Source organism: Salvelinus sp. IW2-2015, linkage group LG8 (genome assembly GCF_002910315.2).
Source record: "Salvelinus sp. IW2-2015 linkage group LG8, ASM291031v2, whole genome shotgun sequence".
Lineage (NCBI taxonomy): Eukaryota > Metazoa > Chordata > Actinopteri > Salmoniformes > Salmonidae > Salvelinus > Salvelinus sp. IW2-2015.
In genome coordinates, this window is record NC_036848.1 from 27,846,230 (window position 1) to 27,862,597 (window position 16,368).

At 44.8% G+C, this 16,368-nt stretch overlaps 1 protein-coding gene across 1 annotated transcript in view; it reads right to left on the bottom strand.

Moving 5' to 3' along the window:
- The window catches only part of LOC111967671 (TANK-binding kinase 1-binding protein 1-like), a 146,672-nt gene that overhangs the window by 67,928 nt on the left and 62,376 nt on the right, over nt 1-16,368 (bottom strand). Inside the window, exons 2-3 of the mRNA XM_070444840.1 lie at nt 11,135-11,378; nt 2,418-2,543 (exon numbers count right to left, since the gene is read on the bottom strand). Coding sequence (XP_070300941.1) covers nt 2,418-2,543; nt 11,135-11,362 — 354 coding nt within the window. The 5' untranslated portion in view covers nt 11,363-11,378. The remainder of the gene's footprint in view (nt 1-2,417; nt 2,544-11,134; nt 11,379-16,368) is intronic.

A 16,368-nucleotide genomic window follows, 5' to 3' on the forward strand; every position in this document is an offset into this window, starting at 1 on the left:
AAATCCAGAAAAGAGCCGTTAAATTCTACAACCACCTAAAAGAAAGCGACTCCCAAACCTTCCATAACAAAGCCATCACCTACAGAGAGATGAACCTGGAGAAGAGTCCCCTAAGCAATCTGGTCCTGGGGCTGTTCACAAACACAAACATACCCCACAGAGCCCAAGGACAGCAACACAACTAGACACAACCAAATCAACACAACTAGACGAAAACAAAAGATAATTACTTGACACATTGGAAAGAATTAACAAAAAAACAGAGCAAACTAGAATGCTACTTGGCCCTAAACAGAGAGTACACAGTGGCAGAATACCTGACCACTGTGACTGACTCACTGTGACTGACCCAAACTTAAGGAAAGCTTTGATTATGTACAGACTCAGTGAGCATAGCCTTGGCTCTCAAGACAAGACAGGCTATGTGCACACTGCCCACAAAATGAGGTGGAAACTGAGCTGCACTTCCTAACCTCCTGCCAAATGTATGACCATATTAGAGACACATATTTCCCTCAGATTACACAGATCCACAAAGAATTTGAAAACAAACCCAATTTTGATGAACTCCCATATTTACTGCGTGAAATACCACAGTGTGCCATCACAGCAGTAAGATTTGTGACCTGTTGCCACAAGAAAAGGGCAACCAGGGAAGAACAAACACCATTGTAAATACAACCCATATTTATGTTTATTTATTTTCCTTTTGTACTTTAACTATTTGCACATCATCACAACACTGTATATAGCATAATATGACATTTGAGTGTAATGTTTACTGTTCATTTTTATTGTTGATTTCACTTTTGTTTATCATCTATTTCACTTGCTTTGGCAATGTTAACATATGTTTCCCATGCCAATAAAGCCCTTGAATTGAATTGAATTAAAAGAGAAAGAAAGGGAGACGAGGAATTAAAWGATCGAAGAGCCCGTCCCAATCTCCTGTTTTCATTAATTTCACTGTTGAAACTTCTTTTTAGAAGCAAAATAACTAAACTTGTTCTATTATAGTTTGTTTTTTATCTAATGCTTCTCTCAGTCTGAAGCCTAAAGAAATACTCCATAATGATTCTCATGCAGGACACAAACATAACTTCAGACAGTGCCTGTGTCTCCCAGACAGTCTAGACAGCCATTACATGCATTTCCATTCCAGCAACTACTTGTAATATTGAGACAAGAACATTTGCAACAATAGTATCTTGACGACTTTCACACCCACAGATCAAGGCCCGTAATTCAAGCATCTCAGAGTAGAATCAGGACCCGCTGTCCATATAATCATTTATTATTATCTAAAAGGCCAACCTGCTCCCATATCAGCACCCCTACTCTGAGACTCTTTATGAACATGGGCCCTGTCTGATGTCAAAATCATAGACACTCAATACTGTAAATTATATCCAGTGATTTAAGTGGGAGACATGGTGGACAAATGGATAGATGACTGAGGAAGAAGACAAATGAATAAGATGAAGATGGAAACGAAGGAGGGGTTTGGGGGTCACTGGAGGAAACGCTGACAAAGAGAGGGAAACTGAATGAATCTGACGAGAAAGGAAAACGGAGAGAAAGAGGGAGAGAGAAGGAGAGGGGGGAGAAGAGGTCCAGAGAGAACGGGGGAGTGAGAGAAAGAGAGAGACAAAGTCACACAAAAAAAGAGAGGGAAAGAGAGAAAGCAACTTAGGACAAAGAGAGATATGACAGTACAAGATGCTTGAGCAGTGGAGAATTCAGCAGAAGCGTGTCTATGGTAACACATTGAAATCACGGCCAAGGTGAGCCAGGCAGTCAACATCGTGACAAAGAGTCAGGCAGTCAACATCGTGACAAAGAGGAGTGGAGACAGATTACTGGTGAAGCAGACTCGCTCGCTACCCTCCTGGCTGTGTGGATAGAAAACATGGTTTCCTAGGTGGAAGCCACTGTTTCAGGTTGGCAGGGGAAGCAAATATTGCCTTGACTGTGTATGGGGCTTGCTCATTGAGGCGTGACACTAACAATCTTTATAAAGGCCTTTGTCGAAGCGCTCTGACCTTGTGTGTTCAAGGGACAAAGCGCATCCCTTGAACATGTTCCCATAAATCTCTTCCTCCCCCTCGCTCTTTTTTTAATCACGGCTTCGTATTCTTCCTTCACACCACTCCCCCTCTCCTCACCTCTCCTCTCCTGCCTCTCCTTCCGCCCTCTCAACAATAAACAAAGTGATATATAAATTGTTCAGGGAAGAATAGAGTAGTTCTTTCGTTTTATAGCTAGCTATAGCAATGTTTACACTGTGTACTTGCTAATAGTGGTACGTTTTTCACAGTACTCCTCATCCTGTGATTTTACATGCCACACGAACGAAATTATAAATACTGCATTGTGGGTAGGATTAAATGAAGCCCCAGGTGTTTTCTCAGTCTCACCTCGTGGGTGAGGGTGCTGACTTTCTGCTGCAGGTTGCCGTTCTCTGACTGCAGTAGATTTGTCTCCTTGGACTCAAAGCTGCAGTAGGAGTTCCTGTCCTCCCCAAACTCACTGATCATAGGGAACTGGAGAGGGAGAGAGGAGCATAACATTATTTATAATTCGTACGATACAGGTCTTGTCATGTAACTTTTTTCCCACACATTCTCCATACATAACAATATACAATAATCTTTCAATCTTGTTAGACATTACTCTTATAACTCCTATATTATTTGAGAAATACAGAGAAAAACAGCGCACCGAGCAACAGCATAGAGTGAGTTGAGCATCTGTTTACTTGGGGAAACTCATGGTCCAAACACACCAGGACAGTCGTGAAGAGGGCACGACAATGCCTATTCCCCCTCAGGAGACTGAAAAGATTTGACATGGGTCCTCAGATCCTCAAAAAGTTATACAGCTGCACCATTGAGAGCATCCTGACTGGTTGCATCACCACCTGGTATGGCAACTGCTCGGCCTCCGACTGCAAGGAGCTACAGAGGTTAGTGCGAACGGCCCAGTAGATCACTGAGGCCAAGCTTCCTGCCATCCAGGACCTCTATACCAGGCGTATCAGAGGAAGGCCTTAAATATTGCCAAAGACTCCAGCCATCCTAGTCATAGACTGTTCTCTCTGCTACCGCAAGTGGTACCGGAGTGCCAAGTCCGTGTCCAAAAGGTTTCTTAACAGCTTCTACCCTCAAGCCATAAGACTGCTGAACAGCTAATCAAATGGCTAACCGGACTATTTGCATTGACCCCCCCACTTTTTTTTCTTAAAAAACAAAAACAAAATCATTATTATTATATATTTTCGGGGGTATTATTATTTACGTTGCTTCTACTCGCTGTTTATTATCTATGCATAGTCACTTTACCCCTACCTACATTTACATATTACCTAAATTACCTCGACTAACCTGTACCCCCGCACATTGACTCGGTACCGGTACCGCATGTATATAGCCTCGTTATTGTTATTTTATTGTTACTTTATATATTTTTTTACATTCGTATATTTAGTAAATATTTTCTTAACTATATTTTCTTAAAACTGCATTGTTGTTTAAGGGCTTGTAAAGTAAGCATTTCATGGTAAGTGTAAAAACGGCCAGCTCATCTCCTTTCCAAGACCCCAACTTTCTTTTGGATTTCCTATTAGCCAATCAGCAGCCTTTTTTCCCGGGACTTAGCATAATGCCCGACCAGGCAGGGCCTCAGGCAGTCTGTAGTGTCCATTCTGATAACCAACCTGTTTTTCTCCTGCTTATTCTACCTCCTTTTAAGAAATTGCTTTTCTTTCTGATGTTTATTGTGCGTGCAGCTAAATGTAAGTGCCAAAATCCTGATGTCTTGTTGTTTGGAGCTAAATAGTGTCTGTTGTAAATATGTACCATTTGTGTTAAACTTGCTAGCTAATGCTAGCTTGTGTACTCCCGCTAGCATTAGCATTAGCATTGTCATCCAGAATGCATTACTATTTAGCATGCTTATTAGCGATTAGCATTTGTTAGCATTTGTCTGTGGTGCTAGGCTATTTTCGGTTGTAGATCGATCATGCTTATTATGTTTTATAATGTTTAGATATTTCTTCATTGCTCTATTGTTCTTTGTGCATCCAGCATGTGTTTGGGTCCACATAGCCTATTTAGTTGTTGACATGCAAATAGGCATATTTTTCCATACTGTGCTATAGCCTAAGTTCTCCTCTTTTCTTTACAGAGAAGATCCTCCATAAGTTGTGGTTCATCCCCGCCATCAGACTCGCCCTCCACATCGTCTGGTTAACTATGAGGTAAGCTACGAGTCAAGGCAAACACCACACACAACAACACACCACTCCAGCGAGGGACCACAAGCAGAGGGAACTGTGAGTGGAATTAATTACTCTCACAACAAGACGAGCAGCAGCTATCCTCCTGTACAAGATGAGAGAAAAACCCGTTCTTCTTCCAGAACAGTGGTAACGTGCCTGAAGCTGGTAGGAGAGGAAACTGAGAAGTTGACACAGGAGATACTGGAGCTATCGGAAGAGCTAAATTCATCCGTTCCAATGGGCCCCACAATTGCTCACACATCTCCCGCCTCTTAGCTAAATTACCACACAACCTAAGAGCCAGCTTCAAGAGATGTGTGAACCCCATCAAGACACCCATTCCAACCCTCCTTCACCTGGCAGACGGGCTCGAGTATGAGGCGAGAGTGCAAGTAGATGGCACGCAGTTCAGTAGCAACCAAAGCAGGGACCACCCTAGCTCACGCCGAGATCAGTGTAAAGCTAATCCTTCCCCAAGACCACCACCATCCTCCACTGAGGTGAGCATAGAAAGGATGAAGTCAGTCTCTGCACAGAACCAGTCTCCGCAGTAAAAGTCACGGGAGAAGCCAAAATATTATTGTCTGTTCTACATCACCACCGAGCATTACATGAATCAATGCACCAATTTTCAGCTCCTTTCCAAAGAACAGAAAGAATCCTGGATCAAGACAAATGAAAGATGTTGGAAGTGTGGACGCGAACACCAAGCAGCTCAGTGTACTCTCAAGGCTAAGTGCAAGAAGTGTGAGAAGAAGCATCTTGAGATTGTCCACGAGGTCAACACTAGCCCGACTGCTACAAAGAACGCTAGCACGAATGCTATGAAGACCGCCAGCACAAAGGCACCAACAGAGAGCATTTGCCTGGTGAGCTCCACTGCAGGCTCTCTACGTTGATCGACCTTGCGGCAGCAGCAAGGTGCTGCTGAAGATGAGTCAAGTCATCTTGCGGAGCAGCAACAAGTCACTTGACACGTACGACCTGTTGCACTATACTTCTACACAAAACAGCAGAGCAGCTAGCCCTCCAAGGCAATCAAGAGGACTTGGCACCTTGTACGGTGCGTCAAGATGTCAATCAACCATGGAGCTTCTGTGTCATTCTCTGTGGACCCTGTTACTCAACCAAACAGGTCCTTTGACATCCACAGAGCCTTCACAGCTGAAGAGTTGGGCCTTGCACCGCATACCTCCCCGATCAAAGCCCTTCAGAAAAGATATCGGCACCTCAAAGGCCTACCCCTTCAACCACTGGATCAGGTGCAGCCGTTACTGCTCATCGGATCAGACTATCCCCATCTAATCCGACAGAGCCAGTGCATTTGAGTCCCCCTGGCGGACCTGCCACCATCAAGACTCAGCTCGGGTGGACCCTTCAAGGCCCTTCAAAGTTCCTGCAGCAAAGTTTTGCTCCACAACAGTGCCTTCATACATCCCTTGTCTCTCCATCCAGCTCTTCAGCCATGTCGAGAAGCTCTGACAGTTGGATACTCTACACTACAGGAGTGAGAAGCTCGTCACATGGTCCAGACAAGATGTAGAAGCCATGCATCTACTGGAGGAGAAGACAGTCAGAGTCGAAGTTGACGGTATTCAAAGGTACTCCACTCCCTTAGAAGCTCCGAGGGAGGCAGTACTGGCTCATCTGCGAGGGACAGAGAAGCGTCTGTCCAAGGATCCAGACAAACCAGCAGTGTACAACACAGAGGTTTACAAGCTGGTGGAGTCCGGCCACGTTAAGAAAGTATCCCCAGTAGCAGTCGAAAGGGGAGTACCAAGGTTGATACATTCCCCATCATATGGTCCATCTCAATGGGAAAAACAGAGTCATCTTCAACTGTTCCTCAACTACAGGGGCAAAAGCTTGAACAAACAACTCTTTCCCGGACCTACCTTGGGAGCTACTCTGCTTGGAGTCCTTCTCCGTCCTTCTCCACACTCTGTGGCCATCAGCAGTGACATAAAGGGGATGTTCTCTTCAAGTCCACCTGCTACCCAAAGACCAACCTCTTCTCCGGTTTTTGTGGCGAGACCTAAACCGTGATGATTAACCTGATGTCTATGAGTGGCAGGTTCTTCCCTTCGGGATGACATGTAGCCCTTGCTGCACCACGTTTGCCCTTCAGAAGCATGTGTTCGACCACAGTGAGACCGTAGAAGATGTGCACTTTTCTGTAGAACGCTGTTCCTATGTAGACAACTGTCTACAAAGCCTCCCCTCTGCAGATGAACCCAAGAAACTGGTGGACAAGCTGAAGCACCTTCTTGCTGAGGGAGGATTTGATCTACGCCAGTGGGCCAGCAACCTTCCAGCTGTCATCGAACACCTACCTCAAGATACAGGTCGGAGAGCAGTGTGCTGTGGTTCACCCAGGATGGCGTGGAACCCCAAGAGCACACCCTTGGATTATGATGGTAATGTCTGTCTGACACTCTTGGCTACAAGCAAGGTCACATGGAGAAAGTTGAACCCACCATGCGCAACATATATCGGATCCTTGCCAGCCAGTACGATCCACTTGGCCTCATTGTCCCATACACCACACAGGCCAAGGTTGTGGTCCAGAGGCTCTGGACCAAGAAAAGAGTGTGGGATGACCCAGACCTACCTGAAGATCTTCCCCAAGCATGGCTTATTTGTGAGAACAAACTTCCACAGCTGTCTCAGGTCACACTACTAAGATGTTACATCAGCCCCGACATGGATCTCCCAACGAGCAAAAGAAGTGTTTAAGTCTTCAATGATGCCTCAGAAYGTGCATACGGTGCCATCGCGTACCTCTGTACTGAAGACACCATGGGCAGATCCAAGGGTATTCCTTGCAGCAAGATCAAGAGTGGCCCCGAAATGACAACAGTCGATGCCAAGACTCGAGCTCTGCGCTGCACTCACTTGTGCGCAGCTGGCCATGGTCATCAGAAAATAACTCACCCTGGAAATCCATGAGGTCACGTACTGGTCAGATTCTACAACAGTCTTAACCTGGCTCCAGTCACACTCCTGCAGGTACAAAGTATTCGTAGACACAAGCGTTGCAGAAATACAGGAGCTCACGGACCCCCAGGCCTGGCATTGCGTGGACACGGAGAGAAATCCGGATGACGATATCACATGCTGCAAGATGCTGTCTCAGCTTTCAGAACACAACCGTTGGAGTCAAGGTCCTCCATTCCTGTGGCAGGTCCAGTCATCCTGCCGAGAAGACCAAGTATCTCCTGACAAAGCAAAGGAGCTGCGGAAGCCTACCTTCTGTGGACTCCTGTCAGCGGACTTCATGTTGTCTCTCTCTGATGTTGCCCAGTTCAACACTTTCCATGAGCTGTTGGAAGCCACAGTGCAGTTGCTACACGGGGCGGCCAGTAGTGCAGACAGCCCTTCAGTCGATGATTTCAAGCAAGCAGAACTCGAAGTACTCAGACATGCTCAGTCTGAGAGCTTCCCAGAAGACCTCTCCCTACTAGAGGCAGGGAAGCCAATCCCTCTGAGCAGCCATCTGGTGAAGCTGGCCCCAGAGTATGACAATGACAACAGACTGATTCTGTGTTGGAGATTGCCTTTGGAGGTGGTTCTGGACCCAGGTCATCCACTCACCAGGTTGTAGATCAAGAAATATGATGAGCAGCTGAGGCACCCGGGACCAGAGAGGGTGTTTGCTGAGTTACGTCGAAGGTTCTGGATTCTGAGAGGGAGGGCACCCATTCACTGTTTTCAGCTTGGCTGCACCGGATGCAGGATGTGGCGAGGCCAGCCAGATGTGCCTAGGATGGTTGACCTGCCTCCAGCTCGACTGTGGCTCCACAAGCCCACATTTTATTTACAGGCGTGGACTGCTTTGGACCATATATCATAAAGATTGGCTGAAGAATTTTCATATTTAAGTCCATGACCACCCGGGCTGCACAAGTGGATCTACTGATGAACATGGATTCCAGTTCCTTAATCGCTCAAAGAGGAAGGCCCTTTGAGTTCCTGTCCGATCGAGGAACAAATTTCAAGGGAGTGGAGCGAGAGCTACAGGAAGCCTTCACGAGTTTTCACCCACAGTTCCAGGAACAGTTAGCCAGTCAGAAGATTCGCCTTGCCTTCAACCCACCAAGTGCACCACACTTTGGAAGATGCTGGGAGAGAGAGATCAGATCCATCAAGACTGCCCTGCAAACCACCCTTGGTGCGCAGAACATCTCTGAAGAGGTGCTGAGGACTGTCCTAATCGAAATAGAAGGGATCGTGAACTCCAAGCCCTTGGGATATGTGTCATTGGACATCGCGGATCCGAATCCAATAACTCCAAACTCTCTTCTCATGGGGCGGCCAGACTCATCACTACAACAGGTGGTCTACCCAGAGTCTAAACTGCTCAGTCTCAAAAAATGGAGACACAGCCAGGTTCTAGCCGACCATTTCTGGCACTGCTTCACACGCAACTACTTACCTGCACTTCAAGGCCGCCATAAGTGGCACAAGGATAAGGAAGACCTTGTAGTTCGGACGGTTATGATGATCGTGTATGATCAGTCTCCTAGGGCACTCTGGCAAGTTGGAACTATCAAGTAAGTTATCCCTGGAGCAGACGGGGAAATGAGGACAGCAGAGATCCAAGTCAAGGACAGAGCCTACGTCAGACATGTTGCTCGACTCATCCAGCTCCTCACCCTTCCTCAGGAAGCTACTGACCCTTAGCTGGCTTGTCAGTTGAAGCAAATATGTATAACCCATTTGCGTGTGGCTGTAAAAACGGCCAGCTCATCTCTTTTCCGAGACCCCAACTTTCTTTTGGTTTTCCTATTGGAATAAGGTCACGCCAATCATTATAATTTTATTAGCCTATCAGCATCCTTTTTTCCCGGGACTTAGCATAATACCCGACCAGGCAGGGCCTCAGGCAGTCTGTAGTTTGCATTCTGATGACCAACCTGTTTTTCTCTCCTGCTTATTTTACTGCCTTAGAAGAAATTGCTTTTCTTTCTGATGTTTATTGTGCGTGCATCTAAATGTAAGTGCCAAAATCCTGATGTCTTGTTGTTTGGAGCTAAATAGTGTCTGTTATAAATATGTACCATTTGTGTAAACTTGCTTCCGTACTCCCGCTAGCATTAGCATTGTCATCCGGAATGCATGACTATTTAGCATGCTTATTAACGATTCGCGATTTGGTTGTAGATCGCTCATGCTTATTATGTTTTATAATGTGTAGATATTTCTACATTGCTCTATTGTTCTTTGTGCATCTAGCATGTGTTTGAGTCCACATAGTCTGTTTAAATGTTGACATGCAAATAGGCACATTTTCCCATACTGTGCTATAGCCTAAGTTCTCCTCTTTTCTTTACAGAACCACAATTAGTATCAGAGAGAGTGGTGTTGTATGTGTGTGTGTGGATCTTCATTAAACCCTTGAACTGGAACTACTGCTTCCTCGTGTTCTGAACGGAACACAATGTGGTGGTTGCTACCGGCCAAAAATCCAGCACCTACATTTTTTATTCCTTTTTATTGGTCCTTTGAATTCATAAACAACCCATATTTTTCAGTATTCCTACAACTGTTGTATTCGGCACATGTGACAAATAACATTTGATTTGATTTGACTTCACACAAAGACGGAACAACACACGTTATATAATATAACCAGAAATCACAAGATTGTTTCCATCGTAATGCATATCTCTCTTTTGGAGTGCCTAAATCATCCAATGATATTGATGTTAGGACCAAACAAACATTTTCCATTTAGAGAAACATCTCTTTCTACTTAGACTGAATTAGCAGAATGTGTTGTAGCTCTAGAAGGAACTCTTCAGGGCCACACAGTCCTCACACTGTGAGGCACCAGCTACTCTAAACTCTCTACTTGTCAGACACCTTACTCTTAGCCAGTCTTAAAGTTGGAGAAAATGTTCCAACATTTTCATATCTGCTACTCAGATTCAGACCATTTATTCAATTTTGGAAAGACCAATCGCATTATCTTGCATGTGAACTGGCCAGCTATTAAATTTAGTCTCTTTTTCTGTCACAAGAGACAAAATTCAGTACTAACAAAATCAATACATTCGTTTTTTACGTGATTCAAACTGAACAAACTGTTCCTTTGATAAATAATTTATAACCATTCCACTGAAATGCAACCTAGTGGCAAAGCCTTGAGTGCCAGCTGCTCTGTTATGGACAGGTGTGTTAGTGAGTGACTGAGCGTACACACATCTGGGGAGGCAGTACAGACAAAACAAGCAATCTGGAGGCCCGAGGGCACTCTCTTCATCACCCTCCCTCTCTCTTCTTCTCTTTCTCTCTCTCATGCCCTTCTCTCTCACCTTCTTTTCCTCCCCCATTTGCACTCTCTGTCCTTTGTCATTCAGCCATCGCACTTCTCCCTCTCTCTCTCTTCCCTTCCTGCATCCCTCTCTCTCTCCCTCAACTGCTCTCTCTCCTCTTTCATCTCATCTGCAGCGTTCTCGCCCACATTACAGTCACCCTGCCAGGTGGGACAGCTCAGAGAGTTAATCTGCTGCACCAGCTGTGTCCCTCTACACCACTACTCTGCTACTCCATGCACGTAGAGCGCATGGGTGGCACATCACTGACTCAGCACAATACCACCACTGATGAGATACAGACACCCTCGTCCCTCACACACAACATGCAACAGTGTTAGTCATCAATATAGGGAATATGGAAGCTAGATTAGCCAGTAAGTGAGACTTATTCCACTCCTCTAACTCCTATTCCAGGAGTTTTTCCTTCCCAGAAAAATCTCAGATCTCTCTCTAACTAGAGTTTAGATTATTTCCTGGTCAAGTCACATGGTCAGGATCAGGAAAAGCTCATATGCCAATCGGCTCTTAGCCCTACCTTGATCTCGTAGATCTTGAGCTTCCTCTTGATGCCACTGTTCTCTCTCTCCAGGCCCGCGAGCCGTGTCTTGATGTCCTGGTAGGCGGTGATGAGGGCGTAGTGGGAGACGGAGTACATATCATCAGGGAGGGATGAGGAGGACCAGCCCACGTCGCCACAGCTGTCCTCCTTCAAGCCCTCGCCACCTCCCAGTAGCCTCAGCTCACCACCGAATAGAGATTCCATTGCTCAGAACCTCAACCTGTCAGGAGAGAGAGAGAGAGAGAGAGAGAGAGAGAGAGAGAGAGAGAGAGAGAGAGAGAGATGATTAGTATGAAGATACATTATGTAGAAACACTATGTGTGGTGTGGGCCAAGAGATTTTTTCCTGACCATATTTCCTGAAAGGAACACCTCTGCCCTAGTATAGTCTGTGAAAAGGGTACGTGTCCAGTCTAACTTCTTATGGCTGCAGGGGCAGTATTGAGTAGCTTGGATGAAAGGTGCACAGAGGTGCCCATAGTAAACTGCCTGTTCCTCAGTCCCAGTTCCTAATATATGCATATTATTATTCGTTTAGGTAGAAAACACTCTGAAGTTTCTTAAACTGTTTGAATGATGTCTGTGAGTATAACAAAACTCATATGCAGGCAAAAACCTGAGAGAAAATCCAAAAGGAAGTGGGAATTCTGAGAATGGTCGATTTTCAACCAAGATCCTATTGAATTCACAGCAAGATATGGATGAGTTTGCACTTCCTACGGCTTCCACTAGATGTCAACAGTCTGTAGAACCTTGTCTGATGCCTCTACTGTGAAGGGGGGCCGAATGAGAGGGGAATTAGTCAGGTCTGCCATGACCTGACCATGCTCTGCCCATGCGCGTTCACATGAGAGGGAGCTCTGTTCCATCGCTCATCTGAAGTCAATGTAATTCTCCGGTTGGAACGTTATTCAAGATTTATGTTAAAAACATTCTAAAGATTGATTCAATACATCGTTTGACATGTTTCTACTGACTGTTACGGAACTTTTGGACATTTCGTCAGCTTTTAGTGAACGCGCTTCCTGACGTTAGATTTGTTTTCCAAACACGCTAACAAAAATAGCTATTTGGACATAAATGATGGACATTACCGAACAAAACAAACATTTGTTGTGGAAGTGGGAGTCCATTCCGACGAAGATCAGCAAAGGTAAGTGAAGATTTATAATGCTTTTTGTGAGTTTTGTTGACTGCACAATTTGGCGGGTAACTGTATGGCTTGCTTTTGTGGCTGAACGCTGTTTTCAGATTATTGAATTTTGTGTTTTACCATAAAGCTTTTTGAAATCTGACACRGCGGTTGCATTAAGAACAAGTGTATCTTTAATTCTATGTAAAACATGTATCTTTCATCAAAGTTTATGATGAGTATTTATGTTATTTGACGTGGCTCTCTGCAATTTCTCCGAATATTTTGGAGGCATTTCTGAACATGGCGCCAATGTAAACTGAGGTTTTTGGATATAAATATGAACTTTATCGAACAAAACATATATGCATTGTGTAACATGAAGTCCTATGAGTGTCATCTGATGAAGATCATCAAAGGTTAGTGATTCATTTTATCTCTATTTCTGCTTTTTGTGACTCCTGTCTCTGGCTGGAAAAATGTCTGTGTTTTTCTGTGATTTTGCGGTGACCTAACATAATCGTTTGTGGTGCTTTCCCTGAAAAGCCTATTTGAAATCGGACACTTTGGTGGGATTAACAACAAGATTACCTTTAAAATGGTATAAGATACATGTATGTTTGAGGAATTGTAATTATGAGATTTCTGTTGTTTGAATTTGGCGCCCTGCACTTTCACTGGCTGTTGTCATATCATCCCGTTAACGGGACTGCAGCGATAAGATTAAGGGCAATTGTGCAGCAGGAGGCAAAACAATATTTTCCCATAATGCCCCTTCATCCTGGCATATGCTTCAAAATATATTAAAGTTAGGGGAGTTAGTGTCCTTGCCTGTTTTTAAGATTCTGATCGACAACACTGTTTGTGATAGCTGCAGTTGTTTCTAATATTCAATTGTATCCGTAACTTGTGACACTTTGTCTTTGTGTGTATTTTGTATTTTTTTGTAATATTTCTATTTCCCTGTTTTGCCTTCTTGCCAGGTCGCCCTCGCAAAATAGTTTTATAACCTCAATGGGTCCTACCTGGTTATATAAAGGTAAAAAATAATAATAATAATTAAGTTCGAGGTGCAGAATCTGGTGTAGGTTTATTAAATAAAAGGTGCTACAAAATTAAGGTGGGCAAAATATTTACAAAAACCCTCACAAAAGTACAAAAACACAACAACAAAAGAAGAAAACACTGAAAGGGTCCATAAAGGATCTGAGCACCCTCCCCATGAGCAATGCTAACACTAGCAAAAACTACAAACTTTACCTAAACATACACTACCGTTCAAAAGTTTGAGGTCACTTAAAAATGTCCTTGTTTTTTAAATAAAAGCAAATTGCCAAGAAACTGAAGATCTCGTACAACTCCGTGTACTAATCCCTTCACAGAATAGTGTAAACTGGCTCTAACCAGAATAGAAAGAGGAGTGGGAGGCCCCTGTGCACAATTGAGCAAGAGGCCAAGTACATTAGAGTGTCTAGTTTGAGGAACAGAAGCCTCACAAGTCCTCAACTGGCACCTTCATTAAATAGTCCCCGCAAAACACCAGTCTCAACGTCAACAGTGAAGAGGCGAATCTGGGATGCTGGCATAGGCAGAGTACCTCTGTCCAGTGGCTGTGTCCTTTTGCCCATCTTAATCTTTTATTATTATTGGCGAGTCTTAGATATGGCTTTTTCTTTTCAACTCTGCCTAGAAGGCCAGCACACCGGAATTCCTGGCACCACTCCGCCAGGGCCCTTACCTCCTCCCTGTAGGCTGTCTCGTGATTGTTGGTAATGAGGCCTACAGCTGTTGTGTAGTCTGCAAACTTGATGATTGAGTTGGAGGCATGCATGGTCACGCAGTCATTGGTGAACAGGGAGTACAGGAGGGAGCTGAGCAAGCACACTTGTGGGGCCCCTGTGTTGAAGATCAGCGTAGTGGAGGTGTTGTTTCCTACCATCACCACCTGAGGGCAGGCATCAGGAAGTCCAGGACCCAGTTATACAGGGCAGGGTTCAGACCCAGGGCCCCGAGATTAATGATGAGCTTGGAAGATACTATGGTGTTGAAGAATAAGCTATAGTCAATGAACAGCATTCTTCCATAGGTATTCCTCTTGTCCAGATGGGATAGGGCAGCGCAATGGCGATTGCATCGTCTGTGGATCTATTGGGGTGGTATGCAAATTAAATGGGTCTAGGGTGTCAGGTAAGGTAGAGGTAATAAGATCCTTAACTAGCCTCTCAAAGAACTTTATGATGACAGAAGTTAGTGCTGTGGGGCGATAGTCATTTTGTTCAGTTACCTTTGCTTTCTTGGGTACAGGAACAAGGGTTGAGATCTTGAAGCAAGTGGGGACAGCAGACTGGGATAGGGAGAGATTGAATATGTCCATAAACACTCCAGCCAGCTGGTCTGCGCATTCTCTGAGGACGCATCTAGGGATGCCGTCTGGGCCGGCAGCCTTACAAGGGTTAACACGTTTAAATGTATTACATACGGCGGCCACGGTAAACGAGAGCCCGCAGTCCTTGGGAGCGGGCCGCGCCGGTGGCACTGTGTTATCCTCAAAGCGGGCGAAGGAGGTGTTTAGCTTGTCCGGGAGCAAGACGTCGATGTCCGCAACATGGCTGGTTTTCCCTTTGTAATCCGTGATTGTCTGTAGTCCCTGCCACATACATCTCATGTCTGAGCCGTTGAATTGCGACTGTTTGATTGTGTTACGGAGGGAATAACTGCACTGTTTGTATTCAACCATATTCCCAATCACCTTGCCATATTTAAATGCGGTTGTTTGCGCTTTCAGTTTTGTGCGAATACTGCCATCTATCTATCCACAGTTTCTGATTTGGGTAGGTTTTAATAGTCACAGTGGGGAAAACATCCACTATCTACTTCCTGATGAACTCAGTTACCGTGTCAGTGTATATGTTGATGTTATTCTCAGTGTCACACCCTGACCTTAGATAGCCTTGTTTATTCTCTATTTGGTTAGGTCAGGTTGTGACTTGGGTGGGCAAATCTATGTTTCTATTTCTTTGTTGGCCTAGTATGGTTCCCAATCAGAGGCAGCTGTTTCTCGTTGTCTCTGATTGGGGATCATACTTAGGAAGCCTGTTTTCCACCTTAGTTTATGGGATCTTGATTTTGTTAGTTGCTGTATAGCCTGCAGAACTTTACGTTCGTTTTGTATTTTGTTGGTTTTTGGTGTTCATTTTAAATAAAAGCAAGATGTTCGCCTACCACGCTGCACCTTGGTCTCATTCCATCAACGAATGTGACACTCAGAGGCTACCCGGAACATATCCCAGTCCGCGTGATCAAAACAAGCTTGGAGCATGGATACCGATCAGTCAGACCAGCGTTGAATAGACCTTAGCACAGGTACTTCCTGTGTGAGTTTCTGCCTATAGGAAGGGATGAGCAAAATGGAGTCACGATCTGATTTGCGGAAGGGAGGGCAGGGGAGGGCCTTGTAGGCATCCCGGAAGTTGGAGTAGCAGTGTCACGTTCCTGACCTGTTTTCTTTTGTCTTGTATTTATTTAGTTGGTCAGGGCGTGAGTTGGGTGGGTTTGTCTATGTGTGATTTTCTATGTTGGGATGTTTGTGTTCRGCCGGGTATGATTCTCAATCAGAGGCAGCTGTCAATCRTTGTCCCTGATTGAGAATCATACTTAGGCAGCCTGGGTTTCACGTGTGTGTTGTGGGTGTTTGTTTCCGTGTTTGTATTCGTGCCACACGGGACTGTTGTCGGTTGTATTCATTTTGTTATTTTGTTTCATGTTAGTGTTCAGTTTCGATTTAATAAATTATCATGAGCACTACCCACTCTGCGTGTTGGTCCGATCCATGCTCCTCCTCGTCTGAGGATAAATGCAGCCTCAGGATATGTATTTTCCAGTTTGCACAAAGTCCAGTGTAGTTCCTTGAGGGCTGTTGTGGTATCGGCTTGAGGGGGAATATACACGGCTGTGTCTATAACTGAAGAGAATTCTCTTGGGAGGTAATACGGTCGGCATTTGATTGTGAGGTATTCTAGGTCGGGTGAACAAAAAGACTTGAGTTTATGTACGTTATCACAATCACACCATGAGTAGT